This window comes from Rana temporaria, chromosome 6 (assembly GCF_905171775.1).
Source record: "Rana temporaria chromosome 6, aRanTem1.1, whole genome shotgun sequence".
NCBI lineage: Eukaryota > Metazoa > Chordata > Amphibia > Anura > Ranidae > Rana > Rana temporaria.
In genome coordinates, this window is record NC_053494.1 from 146,677,294 (window position 1) to 146,699,859 (window position 22,566).

The window sequence follows — 22,566 nt, forward strand, 5'->3', positions numbered from 1 at the left end:
GTTTACGCATGATTGTACTCCTATACATGCGTCTAACACTATAGTGAAGTTTGCTGATGGCACCACTTTAGTTAGACTGAATTAATACTTAATGATTAAATGATTTAATACTTAATACTGCAAAAACGAAAGAAATAATAGTGCATTATAGGAAATTAAGAGAGATCAATCATTGCCGATATATATAGGTGGTGAGGAGGTTAAAAGGGTGGATAATATTACATTTTTGGGAGTGCATATGATGGTATCAAACTACTTTTTTTCTAGTGAAAAAAACGCTGCAGAAACTGGTTTTCCTTCGGAGACTGAAGCAATCGGGATTGTCCTTTATTGTTATTAAACCCACAACTGTAAAATCAGTCTGTATATGCAGTAAAGCATGCTTGTTATATTCACTGTGGCTTAAAGGGCTTAAACCTTTGCATTGTGTAAAAGGGCTGTTTGATCCTATCTTTTCTGATCCTCCCCCTTTTACACAGTCCCCAATCTATCTCCAGATAAGACAGAGCCCTTGGAGTCACTCTGCACATGCTCAGTTTTATGTGTATTGGTAGAGAGTTTTTTTTTCTTGGGATGGTGCATGTGTTTAGCACATGGCCAATCACCATTGTCAGAGTGTCAGGGGTCCTGGAGCCTCATAGGACAGTCAGGCCTCGTACACACGGCCGAGGAACTCGACGTGCCAAACACATCGAGTTCCTCGGCCAGTTCAGCACTGAAGCCGCCGAGGAGCTCGGCGGGACGAGAGCTCCCATAGAACAACAAGGAAATAGAGGACATGTTCTCTATTTCCTCGTCGAGCTCCTCGTCGGCTTCCTCGGCCGAAAGTGTACACACGACCAGTTTCCTCGGCAGAATTCAGCCAGAAACTCGGTCGGAAGCTGAATTCTGCCGAGGAAACTGGTCGTGTGTACGGGGCCTCAGAGTAGAATGAAAACTCCTTGTAACGGAATTACCCGTGACACCCAGAGACCTTTGAAAGATGAGGGGTACTCCTGTGCCAGCGTCACTAATAACTCTTGGGTCTAGGTCACCCTGTGTCCCTTTTGGGCATAGGGTGACTGAGAAATATTAATTAGAAATTACATGAGATGGGACATTACTGTTAATTCATGTATTGAGCCAGGAAATAAGGGACATATGTTGGATTGTTTTAGCATGGACAGTAATCCACAATACATTCATTAATGTCTGCAAAGAACTAATATGCTGACTCTACCGGTCAATAATGACTCATTCCTCTGTGTAGCACAGGCTGTTGAGAAGGTAATTGAGTCTGTACTGGGGTGAGGTGGATTTGAGCTTGGTAGACCGCCTGGCTCCTGAAAGACCTTTCATTAAGTATGCTAATACTGTTTTATGTCTGACATAGAAATGTGTATTCTGCAGGTGAACCACTTATTGTTGGAGACGGAATGTCTGGTGAATAATTAGCTCAACGGGATGTCATTGTCTAAGAGAGTGTGTATTGAAGTGATGTGTGGGTGGAGAGTTCTTTGTTCCTTTGATTAATGTAACATGTTGTACTGTATATACGACTGAGAGTCACCATTAAAAGTGTTCATTCATTTTGAAACCAGAGACCAGAGCTTGTGTTGTCTCGGTTATTCTGGGAAATGGGATGGATGGTTGGAGTGTCAGATAAGCTGTCGTGGTTGATGGAAGGGTAATCGTAAAACGGTGGTGACCGTTACAGTGGTGGCACAGCAGTGGGATGATTCCATCGTCAGAAGGACGGCTACAAGGACACAGGACAATGGAGATGCTGTATGAACGGCTGAAGCTCTCTTCCCTCAAGGACTTACTGGAGAGCCGGGGCAGATCGCCAGCAACTGTAAGAGAAGGGACATTATTGCAGAGCTTGTCCAAATGGATAGAGCTGAAAGGCCCAGCATAACAGAAAGGCCCAGCATAACAGACAGGGCACCCGAGGAAGAACGTTTTGACCGGGCTGTTAAACGTGGACTGGCACAGTATGGACCTAATCCTCCACCAGAGATCATAGACCGGGTTATAGCGGCTGTGGATGCAACTTGGCTACATCAAAGAGGTGCTGCAGCAGCACCAACTGAAGAGAGAGGAGAGGTACAGATGCCAGTCGCCATGGAAGTGGAGTTCCAGGGAACTGGGGCAGTTGGCCCCCCTCTCCAGCAACAAGCTGAGGTGGTAAAGCTTTTACTCTGAGCGGAATCACTGGCAGCGGGGCAGAATGCTGCTGACCGCTGCACACCACTACAGCTTGAGCTGATATCGGGGGATGGGACTGTGGTCTCCCCTCACAGCAACCCAGCAGAAGAGCTGGCAACAGAGCAGAATGCCACAAGCCTCTTCTCTCAACTAGCAGGAGAGGGAGTTCCTGTGGAAGTGGATGGGACTGTGGTCTCCACTCAAAGCAACCCAGCAGAAGAGCTGGCAACAGAGCAGAGTGCCACAAGCCTCTGCTCTCAACTAACGGAAGAGGGATTTCCTGGGGTAGTGGATGGGACTTCAGTCTCCACTGGTATACCCCAGGGATGGGGGCCAGTTGGCCCAGATCCCCAACAGCATGGTGGATTGAGCCCAGTCACCCTGTCTTCTCTTCAGCAGCTGAAAGGACTCCAGGGAGAAAGGGAGAAGCGCCAGTCCAGGCCTCTCCCCAGCGGCAGGCATGTTCTCTGAGAGAGGCAGAGGTTGGCTGGGTGAGTAATGCTCTGTTTGGAGCAATTTATTTGGGGTACGGTATGGCTACCAGCATTGGAGGACTGGAACTACTGACTAATTTCGGAGTCAACACGTTTGGGGTTCCCTCCTGTGTCAGTCTCCCACTGAAAGGGGAGATATGTAACGGAATGACCCGTGACACTCAGAGACCTTTGAAAGATGAGGGGTACTCCTGTGCCAGCGTCACTAATAACTCTTGGGTCCAGGTCTCCCTGTGTCCCTTTTGGGCATAGGGTGACTGAGAAATATTAATTAGAAATTACATGAGATGGGACATTACTGTTAATTCATGTATTGAGCCAGGAAATAAGGGACACATGTTGGATTGTTTTAGCATGGACAGTAATCCACAATACATTCCTTAATGTCTGCAAAGAACTAATATGCTGACTCTACCGGTCAATAATGACTCATTCCTCTGTGCAGCACAGGCTGTTGAGATGGTAATTGAGTCTGTACTGGGGTGAGGTGGATTTGAGCTTGGTAGACAGCCTGGCTCCTGAAAGACCTTTCATTAAGTATGCTAATACTGTTTTATGTCTGACATAGAAATGTGTATTCTGCAGGTGAATCACTTATTGTCGGAGACGGAATGTCTGGTGAATAATTAGCTCAACAGGATGTCATTGTCTAAGAGCGTGTGTATTGAAGTGATGTGTGGGTGGAGAGTTCTTTGTTCCCTTGATTACTGTAACATGTTATACTGTATATAAGACTGAAGCCCCGTACACACGACCAGTTTCCTCGGCAGAATTCAGCTTCCGACCGAGTTTCTGGCTGAATTCTGCCGAGAAACCCGGCCGTGTGTACAATTTTGCCGAGGAAGCCGACGAGGAGCTCGACGAGGAAATAGAGAACATGTTCTCTATTTCCTCGTTGTTCTATGGGAGCTCTCGGCCCGCCGAGCTCCTCGGCGGCTTCAGGGCTGAACTGGCCGAGGAACTCGATGTGTTTTGCACGTCGAGTTCCTCGGCCGTGTGTACGGGGCCTGAGAGTCACCATTAAAAGTGTTCATTCATTTTAAAACCAGAGACCAGAGCTTGTGTTGTCTCGGGTTATTCTGGGAAATGGGATGGATGGTTGGAGTGTCAGATAAGCTGTCGTGGTTGATGGAAGGGAAATCGTAAACGGTGGTGACCGTTACACTCCTCATACAAGCTTTACCAAACACTAGATAGAAGTCATATGACTGCTATATACTGCTGATGAGAAAGGGTATTTAGCAGTTTGTATTTACTAAAATAATTGCATTTCTATGTACTGTGGGAGATCAGATATCGTGAATGCAAGGCCCTGGGCTTAAGGCTTCTGGTCAATTTCTATCATTGTACCATTGAAAGTATTCTTCTACACTGTGCTGTAGTGTGGTATGCCAGCTGCAGGGCAGAGGATAAGAAGTGCTGTCTCATGTGGCAAAAACAGCACAGCAGATCATAGGTACAGAGCTACCGAATTTGGACACAGCATATGTCAGGCAATTAAAAAAGCAGGCAAAAGCTATTAGTAGTAAACTAACCTATCTAGGTTTGTCCCGTTGACATCAGGGAAAAGTTAGAAGACACTCAAACGCACACTAATCGCTTAAAGTATTGTTTTTTCCCCCTAATTTTATGTGGAGTTTAATTTTTTTTTTTTATATTTTATATTTTTGTATATTTAAATCGGAGTTCCACCAGAATTTTTTTTATTAAAAGTCAGCAGCTACAAATACTGCAGCTGCTGACTTTTAAGAAATGGACACTTACCTGTCCTGGGCACCCACGATGTCGGCACCAGAAGCCGATCTGTCCCTCGACTCTCGGGTGCTGCCGCCGCCATCTTTGGTAAGGGAATCAGGAAGTAAAGCCTTGTGGCTTCATTTCCTGGTTCCCTACTGCGAATGCGCGAGTCGTGCTGCGCGATCCCACTGGTCCCTGCTATCTTCTGGGACCTGTGTGTCTCCCATAAGACAGTGGGGGGACAGAGTAGGCGCCGGACGTGGCATAGGTCGCCGCGGTGACCTATGCCTGGAAGTGGGAGCAAATACCTGGATTACACAGGTATCTGTTCCCTCCTCCACCCTGAAAGGTGCCAAATGTGACACCGGAGGGGGGGGAGGATTCCAAAAAGTCGAACTCCGCTTTAAGCAGATATGTGGGCATGTGCTAGAAGTATGTATGTGTGGTTATGTTGATAAATGCTGTTGTAAAGATTATCCTCATTAATTTTGTTGTATGTATACAATGACAATAAAGTATATTATTATCTTTACTGGCTTTAAAATCTGCAATGGTCACCTAGGCCTTTTAAAATAGGAATTAAAGCCTGGTGGAAACGTATAATTAGCACAAAAAATACACTACAGTCCTTTTTCATCTATTTTCCACATTGCTAAATAATTATAGCAGAACAGTTTCACAAATATTTTATTTGAAGTCTAGGATTGCAGAGTTTTGTGACTTACTGGGCCTCCGAATGTTGTCAAGACTACGGCGTCTGGAGTTGACTGTCAGACGGACTTCAGTACTGAACTCTTGCTCTGGATTAGCCATAGTTTGTCCCTGATCCTGAAGTAGCTGGTGGAACGCAGAAGCCAGTTCTGACTCTGCGATGAGAGACTCTTTCCGAGCCACGTCTTTACCAGAGCTGGTGAACTCAGAAAATGACTGTATAATACAGAATAGATAAATATAGTGACTTTCAACAACCAACACTCTAATTACTGTGTATGTACTGTATATATTCAACCAACCAAGAGAATAAAGTCTACGGACCACCATTACAATCATAGTGAGAAATAGAGAAATTAATCAGTGAAAGACCCAAAGCACAGAAATACCTGGAAGACATCTTGATCTAGAGAAGGAGACAGCTGTATTGACTGTCTGCGAGACTGGGCTGAATACTCAGAGTCATTTTCAAAGTCATACGGATGGACAGAGAGTAGGCGCTTGGTCTTGCGCATCTTAAGGAAATAAAAGCGTTAGAAAGTGAAGTAATTGGAGGATATGAGAAAACAATTTTGGTTTGCCAAAAAGATGCAGAGGTATATTTCTTTAACAGCAAAAAACGAAAAGAACTCTGGACAGCCGCACTCCAAAATGACTTAAAAGAAAGTTGGTCTTTTAATGTAAAAAGTACATGCAGGCACTGCAAACAATAGATACAGAATGGCCGACGCGTTTCACGCTGCAATTCAGCGCTTAGTCATGGCTAAGCGCTGAATTGCAGCGTGAAACGCGTCGGCAATACTGTATCTATTGTTTGCAGTGCCTGCATGTACTTTTTACATTAAAAGACCAACTTTCTTTTAAGTCATTTTGGAGTGCGGCTGTCCAGAGTTCTTTTCGTTTTTTGCTATAATTAGCATTGCCGGCACCCTGGTGGTTCAAACTACCCTTGATGATCCACGAGACTCACCTGGAGCGGTGAAAGAAATCGTCTATATTTCTTTAACCTCTTGGCGCCAGCGCCTCCTGGCACTGGGAGGCAGGGCACATCCTAAGATCATGTGACCACCATGATTGGCTGTCACTTGGACCGAAAACTCCCAATCAGGCGCTTTTGGTTAGTCGACTGTAACTTTGCTGGGAGCGCGCAGCGTGCACGCTCTCAGCACAAATGCATAGGCAGAAATTAACGCAAATATGCGGCCCCTCTGCGCTAAGGACGCCAAGAGGCCACATATTTGTGTATAGCCGGCGCCAAGGGGTTAAGCTTACTTTTAGCCAAGAATACACAACAGTTTGGAAAAGGGGGAAGCCTATACAATATCTTTCACTTTTAGGCGTGGTTCACACTACTGCGGCTGTGATTTGATCCAATTTTGACATGATTTTTAATACGTTTTTGACGTAATTTTCATGGCTCTGTTTTTTTTGATTTTGGCCAATGATAAGCATAAATTGGCTAATGTGACATAAATTAAAGGCACCCAGGGGAGGGCTGGCAGGGGGGGCAGGGTGGAAATCTCCCCCCGGGCTGGTGACACTATGCACAGCCACCGGCCGCCACTACCAAATGCTGTTTTTGCGGAGCAGGAATATGCCTGTTGGAGCTCTGTTAACACAGTTCACGGCCGCTGCTCACCTCCCACTGGTGGACTCTGATGTAAGAGGGGCCTCTGTGCGGACTCTGATGTAAGAGGGGCCTCTGTGCGGACTCTGATGTAAGGGGGGCCTCTGTGCGGACTCTGATGTAAGGGGGGCCTCTGTGCGGACTCTGATGTAAGGGGGGGCCTCTGTGTGGACTCTGATGTAAGGGGGGGCCTCTGTGCGGACTCTGATGTAAGGGGGGCCTCTGTGCGGACTCTAATGTAAGGGGGGGCCTCTGTGTAAACTCTGATGTAAGGGGGGCCTCTGTGCGGACTCTGATGTAAGGGGGCCTCTGTGCGGACTCTTGTGATCATGAAAAATCTTAGACTGTTTTTATCGATCCATCACTTTTCCACGCTCTATGGGCCACTTGACTGGACTTGCCCCCCAGGCCTAAGGCTGCCAGCCCTCCCCTGAAGGCACCCCCTTCTTTTTCACTTCTTGTTTGTCTATATTGCACTTATGTCCTCTCATTACAGCTGTTGTTACAGATATTTCTGCAGTCTTGATTTAAAAAAAGGCAGAAGTGTAGGTACTGGATCCTTCCAGGAATTGGAAATAGGGAAGAGAGAGGCCGATTCTAGGTCATATATAATGATCTCTGTGCACATTGGGGGAAAAGTTCTTCAGTTACACACATAATAATAAAAATGTGAGTACATATGCTTATCCTTGTTAGATTTGTTTGTGGAGGGATGTGTCTGGGAGGAGGAGAGCAGATGAGGTTAAAAAGCACTGAAATCACATCAAGAATACATCACAAACACATCAAACCAACCGCATGTGGATGCATGACAAAATCGTGCTAAAATCTCACCAAAGTGGTATTGGACCCTTTTCCTAAATTGCACCATGCTGTGGTGCATTGATGTGAATGGGCACCAATGGAAACAATGTTATTTCCATTGTCATGCGATTTTGTGCGACTCAGGTCTCTACCTAAATTGCAAATTGCGTGAGTGTGAACCAGGCCTTAGTGTTCCTGCTCTGAAGACTAATAGCTGTTGTAAGTTGTCTACAAAGATATTGGTGTAGATTCAGGTATAATGGCTTAAATTTGTGCAGGTGTAGCGTATCTCCAATACGCTACGCCGCCGTAACTTAGTGAGGCAGGTTCTGTATTCACCAAGAACCTGCGCCCTAAGTTACGACGGCGTAGCGTAAATCTGCCGGCGTAACAGCGCCTAATTCAAATTGTGAAGAGGTTGGCGTGTTTTATGCAAATAAAACATGACCCCACGTAAATGACGTTTTTGACTAACGGCGCATGCGCCGTCTGTGAAAGTAACCCAGTGCGCATGCTCCAAATTAACCCGCAAAAAGCCAATGCTTTCGACGTGAACGTAAATTATGCACATCCCCATTCACAGACGACTTACGCAAATGACGTAAAATTTTCAAAATTCGACGCGGGAACGACGTCAGAGGCGATTTAGTTTGCATGTGCCGCACTATATATGTTTTTCATTTATTCATTCATTCAACATAGGATACGCCTCATATAGCAGGGGTAACTATACGCCGGAAAAAGCCTAACGTAAACGACGTAAAAAAATGCGCCGGGCAAACGTACGTTTCTGAATCGGCGTATCTAGCTAATTAGTATATTCTACGCGTAAATATACGGAAGCGCCACCTAGCGGCCAGCCTAAAATTGCAACTAAGATACGACGGCCTAAGAGACTTACGCCGGTCGGATCTTAGTCAAATCTATGCGTAACTGATTCTATGAATCAGGCGCATAGGTACGACGCCACACACTCAAAGATACGACGGCGTATCTGGAGATACGCCGTCGTATCTCCTACCTGAATCTACCCCATTGTCTTTAAATATATTTTTCATCTAAATTTTCTAAATGGCAGTTCATTATAGCTCACTAACCACTAGTTAAGGTAAGGATCTCTTTCTGACATTTCATTTTTTTTTTCATGTTTTGGTTGCTTTTATATACCAGAGATATACATGATTGTAATCAAAACATGTCCTGCCAAAGGCCAGTGCTTACAAGCGGCAAGACAATCAAATACATTTTTGTTTTAAATGGAAAACTTTCACTTAAAATGTATAAAATGTAAACTCTGAGGGGCCAATATAAACATCTAGAATTTCATCAATGGTCCTAAAGTTTAAATATACACCACTTCAATGATTGATGGAATGGCAGTGTGGCTGGTATGGTCTTAATGCTCCTCCATATCTCATGGTATTCTCCATGTGAGCTAAAAGGCCCATACAGTAAAGTTACCAATGCATCGTTTTTGTAATTCCATTAATAATATTAATTTTATATGAACTGCAAATCAGTGCTTGATCATGGATAAATTATAAGGCAATATTGTGAGCTGATGCAGACACAATCCAATATAAAAGAATGCTGTGGTTGTGTGATTACCATACTGTAGCGCTGAGCTTCTGCACTGTCCACCATGTCCTCGTCATCATCGGCAAACATCCCAGCCCTTGCCTGACGTAGGTATTCTCCTAACAGGGAGCAGAACAGCAAAATGTCAGTAGTAAAGGTACTAACAAAACTGTCAACTGACATGTTCCTATCTCTGTGCCATATCTTATATGTATGTATGTATGTATGTATGTATGTATGTATCTAGTTATTCTGTCACACTAGCATTGCAACCTTTGTTGTATATGTGAGAGCTATTAGTAATGTTACTATAAAATTAGCAGCATTAATGGTGGTCTCATAGCTATATGTACCACCTACTTGCACTACAGCAGATAAGCCCATTTGTTGGGTGAAATGGTTGGTGAGGGAGGACCCAGGCAGTGTTTTGTTCACAAGCACCTGAGTCAATAAAGTATTTGGATGAAGCCCATGACAAGCAGAATGTGGCTGTTTACTTTCAAGTGTACAGACTGTTGCTTTTAACACTTTAACTTGAATCTATGCATAGCATCTCCTCTTGGGTCTCTTATTTAGATCTCCCTTATTTATACCCCAAATTTCTGTAACACCCCCCTGACCCCTGGAGGCATGGAGGTACCTCCAGAGACAGGGTGGGCTGACATTTGCTCCAGGGGTAGATTATAACTAAGGTATAACTAAGGAAAAACCCCTAACAAAAGGGCACCAGTAAAAACACAAGTGTTATGCCACGCACACACGAGCGGTTTTCCTGCAGTTTTCCCAACGGAAAGCTTGTCTTGTGTACACATGGTCACACCAAATTCCGACAGTCAAAAACGTGGTGACATACAACACTACGACGAGCCGAGAAAAAGGAAATTCAATGCTTCTGAGTATGCATTGACTTGATTCTGAGCATGCATGTTTTTTTGCGCATTGAAAATGCATACAGACTAACGGTTTGCCCGCTAGGATTTTTTCCTGGCGGGAAAAAAGGGAATCTGCTTTCTTTTTTTTCCCGGCAGTTTTCTGTTGGAAAAAGTCTGATGGAGCATACACACAGTCGGGATTCCTGGCCAAAGCTCTCATCTGACTTTTTCAACGTAAAAAACGGTCGTGTGTTAAAGGTTTTTTCCTAAATGTCTGGGATGTTGGCAGCGCTTTAGCGAGAATATTATAATTCTCCTTGTGGTTCACCACTTATACTTAAAGTATAACTAAAGGCAAAACTTTTTTTTCCATTTTGGATAGAGTGGAGAGGGATTAGAACGATTATCAATTTTTTTATTGCCATCTGTGACCCCGTTAAGGAGGTTCACCCTCTCTATTTTTCCTGTTTACCATTATCATAGAAAGTGGATGTAAAAGAAAACCCCCCATTTTGGGTTGTCCCCGGGAAGGTAATAGAGGGGAAATCTTCCAATGAGGACACTAGTTCTGATGACCTGGGGGTCCCCAAGAAATTCCCTTAATTTGCAGGGATTTCCTCTTACTTCCTGTTTGGCTATGAGACTGAAAGTGAAGGACACAATGGGACACAGATGGCAAAAAAAAAATCTGGCAGGTGTTAATCTACCCATAATGAAAAAAGAAAATGTCATGCTTACAGTTCTACTTTTAAACATAGTGGGACATAAAGACAGGTGGGCATAGGGTACAAAACAAAAAGGAGTTCATTGACTCTCACTCAAAACTCCTGATAGAGAGGGGTATAGAGTTCAGAATACCCGTTACTGGCCTGCAGACTCAATAGCACAAAAAGAAGAGGCACTGGTACAAAGAAAAGAGCCCTTAAAGGGGTTGTAATTATATATATATATATATATATATATATATATATATATATATATATATATATATATATTTAAATAACAAACATGTTATACTTACCTCCACTGTGCAGCTCATTTGCACAGTGGCCCCGATCCAACTTCTGGGGTCCCTTGGCGGCTGTCTCTGGTCTTCCCTGCAAGAACTCCACACAGTCATGCAAGCTCCCTCGCATGGTGTGGAGTCCTTGCGGGCGTGCTCCCGTGATGCAGCGAGCAGCCATAGCCGCTTACTGTATCACTCGGCCACTTGACAGCAGCGGAATTAGATAGAGAACATGTTTTGAAAAGAATTTCCGTTCGTCTGGATGAAATTTCGACGGACTAAAAACCACGCGTGCTTAGAATCAAGTCGACGCATGCTCGGAAGTATTAAACTTCTTTTTCCTCGGCTCGTCGTAGTGTTGTACGTCACCGCGTTCTTGAAGGTCGAGATTTGGTATGACCGTGTGTATGCAAGACAGCTTGAGTGGAATTCGTCGGAAAAACCGTCTGAGTTTATTCCGACGGGAAATCCGGTCGTGTGCACGGGGCAATTAAGAACATGTTCTCAATTTTTTCCGTTGGAAAAAAATTAGAGCGGAAATTACGATCGTCTGCATGCTTTTCTGACGGAATAAACACCACGCATGCTCGGAAACAATTCGACGCATGCTCAGAGGCATAGAACTTAATTTCCTTGGCTCATCGTAGTGTTTTACGTCACTGCGTTTTTGACGGTCGGAATTTAGTGTGACCATGTGTATGCAAGACAGCTTAAGTGGAAAAAACGGTTGTGTATACATGGCATTAAGGGACATCCCAAATGAACCACTAAACTATAAATAAGCTAGGTTGTTTACCACCAAGGAGAACTACATTTGACTAGTTGCCCGTGTTTAGGACAGGGTGGCTATACTTCCACAAGCTCTATTGTCTAGTAAAGGCATGCTCTCTATGTATTTGCCCATGGAGTCCACAAGAATGAACACTTCTGGTCCTTGGTGTTAATGACCATGCTCTTTGAAATGGCAGGTAAATATATTCCGGAGACATCATATATTCTAGTTGCTGTTTATTTGTTTGGTGGATGAGCTAAAATGTATCGGGACATCTTCCTGTGTAATACTAATACATTGCAGTGAACAGCAGTGGGTATCATTAGATTAGATATTCTGGTGTCTGTAGAGGAATACTCACTGTTAATGTCAGGTAGGCTGTAAACTCTGTCCTGGAGACCTAGAAAGATATATTTATATATAAATTTACGTAGTTGAAATGTCAAGAACGATAAGAAAAATTATTTTAATTAGTTCAGTAGCAAAAACTGATAACTATTACTACACAGTTTTTTTTTAAATACATTACAATACATGTAAATGAAATGGCAAAAAACTGTATAGGCTTAGAAGTATTTATGGGCAGCACAGTGGTGTAGTGAGTAGCACTCTCGCCTAGCAGTAAAAAGGGTTGCTAGTCCGAATCCCGACCACGACACTACCTGCCTGGAGTTTGCATGATCTCCCTGTGCCTGCGTGGGTTTCCTCCGGGTGCTCCGTTTTCCTCCCACACCGTTTTCCTCCCACACGCAAAAGATTCAAATGCTGGTAGGTTAATTGGCTTCTGCCTAAAAATGGCTCTAGTATATGAATGTGAGTTAGGGACCTTAGATATCAAGCTCCTTGAGGGTAGGGACTGATGTGAATGTACATTGCATATGTAAAGCGCTGCGTAAATTGACGGCGCTATATAAGCACCTAAATAATAATAATAATACAAACAAGTGAATGTTGATAAATGTGCAGCATATATTCTTATTCCAAGGGAAACAATTGGCACTTCTGATTATATTGAAACCAGAAACCAGAAGGTCCGCTTTAACTAAGCCTTTTATAGATGCATTCAATCTTACCTGATCCTCCTTTTGGATCAGACTGTTGCCTCAAGTATAATGAGCGCATTACCTTGGCACTGCCAAAGCGTTTGAAGCGTGAACGGACATGGTCATAATACCATTCATGGGACCCGATCTTCACCATCCTGCAAATATCAAGGAGCCTTTAGACAATACATTTAAAAGAAAAAATGCATGCAGTGCAATAACAATCTCCTCCTGAGTCTGTTTACACATATAGGGCCAGATCCACAAAAGGGATACGCCGGCGTATCTACTGATACGCCGTCGTATCCCTGTTTCTATCTATGCGACTGATTCACAGAATCAGTTACGCATAGATATTCCTAAGATCCGGCAGGTGTAATAGTTTTACACTGTCGGATCTTAGGATGCAGTACCTCGGCCGCCGCTGGGGGCATTTCTCGTCGAAATGCCGAATCGGGTATGCAAATTAGCACTTACGGAGATCCACGAAGCGGTTTCCCTTCGTGAAGTCTCCGTAAATTGTTAGTTTGCAAACGCAAAGATAGGGTACCTTTTACAAAGTGTAAAGTTAGTACACCTTGTAAAAGTATACCCTTCTTTCCCGCGACGCTGTCAACATTTTTTTAAACATTTTTTTTTCCCGCCGCATCTCTTTTTTTTCCCGACGCAACTTTTTTTACCCGGCGCGATTCACAAAACTCGAAAATCGCGTCGGGAGTATGCGCAGTACGTCCGGCGCGGGAGCGCGCCTAATTTAAATGGGACTCGCCCCGTTAGATTGGGCCCGCCTTGCGCCGGACGGATTTAAGTTGCACCGCTGAAAATTTCTAGGTAAGTGCTTTGTGGATCGGGCACTTAGGTAGAGATTTTGCGGCGGTGTAACTTAAATAGGAAAAGTTAAGTTACGGCCGCTCGTTGTGGATCTGGCCCATAGAAACTGCAGTGTAATGCAGTTGTAGAAATAGAAACAGGAGGTATTTTCTTTTCCAATAATTTTTATTGAAAATTATACACATCAAATTTTCATGGCAAAATATTGTTTACAAGAGATAGGCATTTCCATTCACAAAATAACGTCTTAACGTAATGGAGATATGAGCAAAATGTTATACCCTATCATGGGTACTCATTGTATCTCTTATGTCTTTATACTTCAATTTAATGAATTACATGAGAAACTTGTAACAAATACAAATAACTGACAAAAAACAAAAGAAAAAAGGGAGGAAAGAATAAGCGCTTTCTTAGGTTCTCGTCATTCCTTTAGGCTTCATAAAAATGAAGAGGAGGAATTTATATCATGTGACCAAGTGGCCTATGTCCAACAGGACATATTTTGAGTCTATAATACTGAACCCAACTAGGGTGACCACATTTCCAAACTACCATTCAGGACACCCTCCCTTCCTAAAATCAGCTTGTGCTGTAACGAATCACAGCACAGTGATTGGACACAAGAGGCGGGATTTATAATTTCTCCAATCACAAGCAGGGGGCGGGATTGTGCTCCTCCAGGCATTCCTGGCCAGGACAAGTACTGTCAGTGAGTAAAGCGGTGATGTGGCAGCCTTTTTTGGGGGCATCAGATTGGCCCGGGGGGTGGCTGTGTCAGTTTCATTCTGGGACACTGTATTGTCCTGGAATGAATGTGCCCGGGACAGACCTGCAAAATGCGGGACTGTCCCGGGCAATCCGGGACACGTGGTCACCCTAAACCCAACTCCTCTCTCTTTATCTATAGTGCAGCAGGAATTGCTCCTCCTTGGGGTGCAGATTCTGAGCAAAGCAGCCAAACAGGAAAGGAAAGGAGGTTGAAGTCTTACCTAAAAAACACCAACAGACTCTAATCTAGTACCACACTCTATATAAATGATGCAATGTTAAATTGCTTGCGAAGCGTATTTATTAACAAAACAATTGTGTGAAGGTATTATCCAGAGAGTGCACACGGTATCATTGAAACCATATGGAGATCAAAGAACAGTCAGAACTTTGCTTTGTTTCATCATAGGTAAACTTTTACTCACCTGATGTGATTCTTTCACGAGAATTGCTTATTTTAGAACAGGAAGAACTGGATAGACTGCTTGCCGAGTTCTAGGGGTCCTAATAACAAAAGCCATTCCAAAAGTCTCTTAACTAGAGAGATGCATCATATTTCTGTAATGGATTACATATTCTGATTTTCTGCAAAGTGTGTTTTATTTTATTATAATAAGCTACAAGTCACAGTGTATAGAGAGGTCATATAGGGTGAAGTGATGCGGGTATCTATGCTACTTCCGGGGCTCTTGGGCTCTATGCTTGGCTCTTGGGCAGCACCCAAGAGCCAAGCGATAGATTGGTTTCGGGTGCCGACATCGTGGACGCCCATGACAGGTAAGTGACAGGTAACAGGTAAGTGTCCTTATTTGAAAAATCAGCAGCTGCAGTATTTGTAGTTGCTGACTTTAAAAAACAATTGTCGGACCTCCACTTTAAGTGACTTTGAACGTGGCATGATTGTTGGTGCCAGATGGATTGGTCTGAGTATTTTAAAAGCTGCTGATCTACTGGGATTTCCACACACAGCCATCTCTAAAAGAAACAGAAAATGGTCCGAAAAAAGGAAAATATCCAGTCATGTGGACAAAAATGCCTTGTTGATGTCAGAGGTCAGAGGAGAATGGGCAGACTGATTTGAGATGATAGAAATGCAACAGTAACTTAAATAGCCAACCAAGGTATGCAGAATACAATCTCTGAATGCACAACACATTGAACGTTGAAGCAGATGGGTTACAGCAGCAGAAGACCACACCAGGTGCCCCTCCTGTCAGCTAAGAACAGGAAACTGAGGCTAGAATTCGCACAGGCTCAACAAAATTGGACAATAGAGGATTGGAAAAATGTTGCCTGTTCTGATGAGCTGCAACATTCAGATTGTAGGGTCAGAATTTGGCATTAAACAACATGAAAGCATGGATCCATCCTGCCTTGTATCAATGGTTCAGGCTGGTGGTGTAATGGTATACTGGTGTGGGGGGGGGATATTTTCTTTGCACACTTTGGATCCCTTAGTACCACTTGAGCCTCATTTAAACATAACAGCCAGCGTCAGCCAGCAGTGGTTTTGGGGTCCTCCTCTTTGATTTCTGGAGACTGTCGGTTTTATGATTGATTGCCACATCCAAGTGGTCTTCAAAAGCTTTTTATCCATAACATATTTGTGAGTTGTATTTTACAGATTTTTCTTATTAATAAATTATGTTGGGATAATGCACAAGGCTGGTGTTTTCTGTGACTACTAGGATATCCACTATCCAAGAGGGCAGCAAGGCCAAAGACACTATCCCTTGAGTCATCAATCACCCGGCCATCACACTAATGTGCAAGAGTATTTGTTTGCTATAAACATCACAGCCTACCTGAGTATTGTTGCTGGTGTCCATCCAGGGCCGGATTTGCTCTCCCTGCCGCCCCAAGGCCAGGTTCCGCAATGCACCCCCTCCCCGCCAACCGAACCCCCCCCCAAATCAACAGAGAATGGGTGGCGCGGTTAGTTTTTACTTTTTATCACATTTTTTTTTTTGTAGCTTGTCGCTTACTTTTTTTAATTTATGCATAATTTTCTTATTATTTTCCTTATTATTTTTCTTATTCTTTACATTTTTGTTTTATTAATTTAATTATTATTTCCCTGTGTGATAGCAATTGGAGGTGACATGTTCTCTTTATTGACCCTGTCACCTCCAAAACAGGAGTCCTAGGATTCCCCCATAACTTATCGCCCTTAACTGTATGTTCCGGGCGTCGGGGGACTCCATGCGCCCTGCCGCCCCAAGGCCTGGCCTCAGTGGCCTTGTGGGAAATCCGGGCCTGTGCCCATCCCTTTATGACTACAGTGTACCCATCTTCTGATGGCTATTTCCAGCAGGATAATGCACCATGTCACAAAGCTCAAATAATCTCAAACTAGTTTCTTGAACATGACAATGAGGTCACTGTACTCCAATGGCCTCCACAGTCACCAGATCTCAATCCAACAGAGCACCTTTGGGATGTGGTGGAACGGGAGATTTGCATCATGTATGTGCAGCGGACAAATCTAAAGCAACTGTGTAATGCTATCATGTCAATATGGACCAAAATCTCTGAGGAATGTTTCCATCACACCTTGGTGAATCTATGCCATAAAGAATGAAGGCAGTTCTGAAGGCAAAGGGGGGTCCAACCCGGTACTAGCAACAGTGGTGTGTTTAGGTTTTGTGCTGCCCTAGGCCTGACTAAACTCATGCACTCCCTAATTTGAATCTTACCCACCTCTTCCTGTCAAGGCCACACCCCTTCCTGTTTAAGACCTGCCCTGAAAACTTACAGTGGAGACACTAGTTTTAAGGGCCTTGGGGGGGGGGGGATTCCCTTAATTTGCAGAGGTTTCCTCACTTCATGTTTGGCTATGGGGCAGGAAATGGAGAAAACTCTGTAATGGGACAGGGATGGCAAAAACTATAGTGACAGGGGCTATAACCCTTTCTTACTTTATCCAAAATGAAAAAAAAAGGGCTGCCTATAGTTCTACTGTAAGCACAAATTTCTGCTAACTTTATGGAGAGGACTAAGAGAATATAACTATGCCAGCGGTGCAGCAGAAAACATATCACGCAGTGATGAAGGTATGTGGTCCAGGCTTTGAGCAAAAGAAGGATTGGGGGCAGGAACAAATAAAGAGCGCAAGCCGGCGACTTTTTTTGTGCCGCCCCCCTGCAAAGTGCCACCCTAGGCCTGGGCCTTGTTGGCCTAAGCCAAGATACAGCATTGACTAGCAAGGTTTACCTAATAAAGTGGCCAGTGAGTGTATACATCCATTGTTCAGCACACTTACATACCTATAAGTTAGTACTGCCAGGGCAGAGAGTGGGGGAGGAAGCTGTAACTCTGTGCTGACTATACCCTAATGCAGGAGGGGGTCAGGCAGCCCTTTAAAAGGCTACATGAACCCTCATGTTGTTAAATGTTTGTTAAAGTGGTTGTACACCCCCAAAACATAAAAAAAAACCTGAAAGACAAAAAGCATAATGAGCTAGTATGACTAGCATACTAGCTCATTATGATTTACTTACCTTAGATCGCACCCCCCGAAGCCGATCTCGTCTCCCCCTCCGGCCGCAGACATCTCCCCCGGAGGTTACTTCCGGGTATTGCCGGCATTTCCCATTGAGAAAACTAGCATTCTCAGTGCGCCTGCGCTGTTGTCTACGGCGTGCATGTGCCGTAGACAGCGGTGCATTCTTTGTGGCAAATATCTCCTAAACCGTGTAGGTTTAGGAGATATTGCAAACACCTACAGGAAAGCCTTAACCTCCCTGGCGGTGCTCCCGAGTCTGACTCGGGGTGGAATTTTTTGGCTACAATCGGTAACCCCGAGTCAGACTCGGGCTCGCCTCGCAGCATCCATAGGCAGGGTTTACTTACCTTGTCCCTGGATCCAGCGATGCCACCGTGCTGTGTGAGCGAGCGGGAGCTCGCTCGATTCACACAGTGCCTCTGTGTGCCGCCGATCTCTGTTCCCTGCGACGTTACGACGCACGGGAGCGGAGAACGGTGCCAAATTCAAAAACTTAAACAAACACATTACATACAGTATACTGTAATCTTATAGATTACAGTACTGTATGTAAAAAATACACACCCCCCCTTGTCCCTAGTGGTCTGCCCAGTGCCCTACATGTCATTTTATATAATAAAAACGGTTCTTTCTCCCTGCAAACTGTAGATTGTCCATAGCAACCAAAAGTGTCCCTTTATGTCAAAAATGGTTTTAGAGCAGCTAGAAAACAGCGATAATAAATTATAATCACTTGCAGAATTGTGCGATAGCGATTTGTGGGGAAATTCGTCATCAAAAAATAAAAGTAATGACAGCGACAATTCTGCAACTGAGCAAATTTCAGTGATTTTGAGTTGATTACATTATTGAATAATTTTTATTATAATTATATTATTATTTGTTATAATTATTTATAATTATTTATTATATTATAATTAATAATTTTGTTTTTTAAAAAAATTTCATACCCGGGATGCCTACTAGACTCTTGTTTGGTCAGATTTAAGTGAGTTATTCCTAAGAATTGCAGGCCTACAGTATAAAACGCCAAATTTCCTTGCAAATAATGGTACCGCTTTCAGCACCTTTTTTCTGAAAGAATCATACCGCCAGGGAGGTTAATCTAGGCTTACCTGTAGGTAAAACAAGTAAGAGAGGGTTTACAACCACTTTAACTATGACATATACTGCAATATTTAACCACCGCTAAAGATGATCTCCGTTCCAGGACGTGAGGATAAAATACTAATATGCTCAATTACTAATAAACATTACATTATCTAATCTATTACAGTGTATACATCTGTTTCTTCTCTGTTGTATCCTACCCAGGATTACACCTATAATCCGTTCAAAGTGCTTTTTTCATTTTTTGCAGTTTAAAGCCTCTGTTATTGCTGGCAATACATTTTTGAGGCTTCATTAGGAAAAGTAGCCCATCTCCAGCCAAGTCTATTTTTTGCTTAGGTAGACTTAGAAAAATTAAACAGCTTTATTAAAAATACTTTCGCTTACTACGCTCCTATTGGGGAGATTTCCCCTCACTTCCTGTTTCGTAGACAATCTATGACAACAGATCAAGAAATAAGGAGAGATGGTTTCTGAGACAGGAAGTCAGATATAGTAATTCATAATATTCATTGATGGGATTAAGATATTTTTTGAGGGCTGGTTCACACCTGAATCGCACAGAAATGCGCTTCCTGTTCCCGTGCGATTCCTTTGAATGATTCCTTTGAACAGGCTGAAATTGCACCAAAAGTGCACTACTTTACAAAACACTCTGCACCAAATCCCAAATCTGTGTTTGGGGTATTTTTAGGATTATACTGACACCTGCAGAAGATCAAACACCCAGTGCATTATGAACATGGCGGTGGGAAATGCATTCTGGTGTGAACGAGCCCTTAATAGAGTTGTTAAAAAAATGGTTTCCCACTTTCCCTTTTTGTTTTGTTTGTTGTTATACATGAAGTAGATGTTATATAAAACACATTGGGTAAAATATACAGTACAGTTTCTCAGTGAATAATATTGTCCGGAAAGGGTTTCTAACCCTTCTCTATATAGCGTTCGCTACCGCAGGAGCCTGTAGTTTAAGGTCCCTATGGGACACTGTGCCCTTTCTTAAGTGCGAATGCGCCGAATACATTGTCGCATGTGCAGAAGACATCGGCGTACGGAGACATTGTAAATATCTCCTAAACTGTGTAGGTTTAGGAGATATTTCCAGTACCTACAGGCAGAGGCGTATCTAGTGAAAATGGTGCCTATGGCAAGCACTGAAACTGCGCCCCTGTCGAAACATTTGAAGCCTTTCAGATAACCAGGGACACAGTGCGACGAGGACAGAGAGGCACACTGGGGACCACTGGCGGCTGGTGCTGAACATTTTGGGGGGGTGCAAGCAGAGGCGTACTAAGCATGGGGCGGAGGGGGCGGGCCGCACCGGGTGCCACACCCTGGAGGGGTGTCAGGCCGACCCCCCCCCCTCCGCGAATGAAGAGGACTGTAGCGTGCGGCATGATGATAGCGCGGTAACAGGGAGGCAGCGCTAGCGGCAGTCTAGGCAGAGGCGTACTAAGCATGGGGCGGAGGGGGCGGGCCGCACCGGGTGCCACACCCTGGAGGGGTGTCAGGCCGACCCCCCCCCCCCCCTCCGCGAATGAAGAGGACTGTAGCAAGCGGCATGATGATAGCGCGGTAACAGGGAGGCAGCGCTACCGGCAGTCTAGGTAAGACACAGTTGAAGCGTGGCTTTTCAGGGGGGGGGGGGGGTGTGTGTGTGACTCGTGCGAGCCGCCCGTACCCATACCCGGGACCGCAATTATCCCCTTCTCTGTGGCAGCGCAGCGCCCACGGCTCTGATAGATACGGCTGTGACTGTCTGACAGTCACACAGCCTAGGAGCGTGAAGCTGCAGCCGCCTCCCCCTGTGCTGCGCTGCCTGTGTGTGAGTGTAACACGCGGCGCGCTGATGATCATCTGTCTGACGGCATTATGGGTCTAAAGGCAAGGGGGGTGTGTGCACTATTGTAAGGGGGGGTGTTCTGTATATGAGGGGGGTTCTGTATTGTGGGGGGGGGGGATGTTCTGTATTGTAGGGGGTGGTATCTGTATATGAGGGGGGTTTTGTATTCTGGTGGGGTTCTGTATTCTGGGGGGGGGGGTGTTCTGTATTGTAGGGGGTGGTATCTGTATAGGGGGGATTCAGTATTCTGGGGGGTTCTGTATTGTGGGGGGGGGGGTTCTGTATTGTAGGGGGTGGTATCTGTATAGGGGGGTTCTGTATTCTGGGGGGGGGGGTGTTCTGTATTGTAGGGGGTGGTATCTGTATAGGGGGGTTCTGTATTCTGGGGGGGGGTGTTCTTTATTGTAGGGGGTGGTTCTGTATATGAGGGGGGATTCTGTATTCTGGGGGGGTTCTGTATTGTGGGGGGGTGTTCTGTATTGTAGGGGGAGGTTTCTGTATATGAGAGGGGTTCTGTATTGTGGGGGGGGGGGGGGTTCTGTATTGTAGGTGGTGGTATCTGTATGGGGGGGGGTTATGTATATGAGGGGGGTTCTGTATTGTGTGGGGGAAGTTCTGTATTGTAGGGCAGTGGTATCTGTATAGGGGGGGGGGTTCTGTATTGTGGGGGGGTGTTCTGTATTGTAGGGGGGTGGTATCTGTATAGGGGGGGTTCTGTATTCTGAGGGGGTTCTATATTGTGGGGGGGGTGTTCTGTATTGTAGGGGGTGGTTCTGTATATGAGGGGGGATTCTGGGGGGGTTCTGTATTGTGGGGGGGTGTTCTCTGTATAGGGGGTGGTTCTGTATATGAGGGGGGGTTCTGTATTGTGGGGGTGTTCTGTATTGTAGGGGGGTTCTGTATTGTAGGGGGGGTTTGAACTGTAGGGGTGGGTATGTATTGTAAGGGGGTTCTGTAGGGGGGTCTGTATTGTAGGGAGGGGTCTGCACTGTCCAGAGGTGCAGTCTAATGTAAAGGGGTGCAGTGTAATGTAAAGGGGCCAGAGGTGCAGGGTAATGTAAGGGGTCCAGAGGTGCAGGGTGCTGTGTAATGTAAGGGGTCCAGAGATGCAGGGTGCTGTGTAATGTAAGGGGTCCAGAGGTGCAGGATGCTGTGTAATATAAAGGGGTCCAGAGGTGCAGGGTGCTGTGTAATGTAAAGGGGTCCAGAGGTGCAGCGTGCTGTGTAATGTAAGGGGTCCAGAGGTGCAGGGTGCTGTGTAATGTAAGGGGTCCAGAGATGCAGGGTGCTGTGTAATTTAAAGGGGTCCAGAGATGTAGGGTGCTGTGTAATGTAAAGGGGTCCAGAGATGCAGGGTGCTGTGTAATATAAAGGGGTACAGAGGTGCAGGGTGCTGTGTATTGTAAAGGGGTCCAGAGATGCAGGGTGCTGTGTATTGTAAAGGGGTCCAGAGATGCAGGGTGCTGTGTAATGTAAAGGGGTCCAGAAGTGCAGTGTAATGTAAAGGGGTCCAGAGGTGTAGGGTGCTGTGTAATGTAAGGGGTCCAGAGATGCAGGATGCTGTGTAATCTAAAGGGATCCAGAGGTGCAGGGTGGTGTGTAATGTAAAGGGATCCAGAGGTGCAGGGTGGTGTGTAATGTAAGGGGTCCAGAGGTGCAGGGTGCTGTGTAATGT

At 44.8% G+C, this 22,566-nt stretch overlaps 1 protein-coding gene across 8 annotated transcripts in view; it reads right to left on the reverse strand.

Moving 5' to 3' along the window:
- The window catches only part of MLPH (melanophilin), a 130,171-nt gene that overhangs the window by 61,680 nt on the left and 45,925 nt on the right, over window positions 1–22,566 (reverse strand). For 7 of the 8 annotated variants that reach the window (XM_040357513.1, XM_040357514.1, XM_040357511.1 and 4 more), the window contains exons 4-8: window positions 12,862–12,989; window positions 12,150–12,188; window positions 9,169–9,257; window positions 5,519–5,644; window positions 5,144–5,345 (exon numbers count right to left, since the gene is read on the reverse strand). In XM_040357513.1, coding sequence (XP_040213447.1) covers window positions 5,144–5,345; window positions 5,519–5,644; window positions 9,169–9,257; window positions 12,150–12,188; window positions 12,862–12,989 — 584 coding nt within the window. The remainder of the gene's footprint in view (window positions 1–5,143; window positions 5,346–5,518; window positions 5,645–9,168; window positions 9,258–12,149; window positions 12,189–12,861; window positions 12,990–22,566) is intronic. The other variant, XM_040357515.1, reaches the window with a different exon arrangement.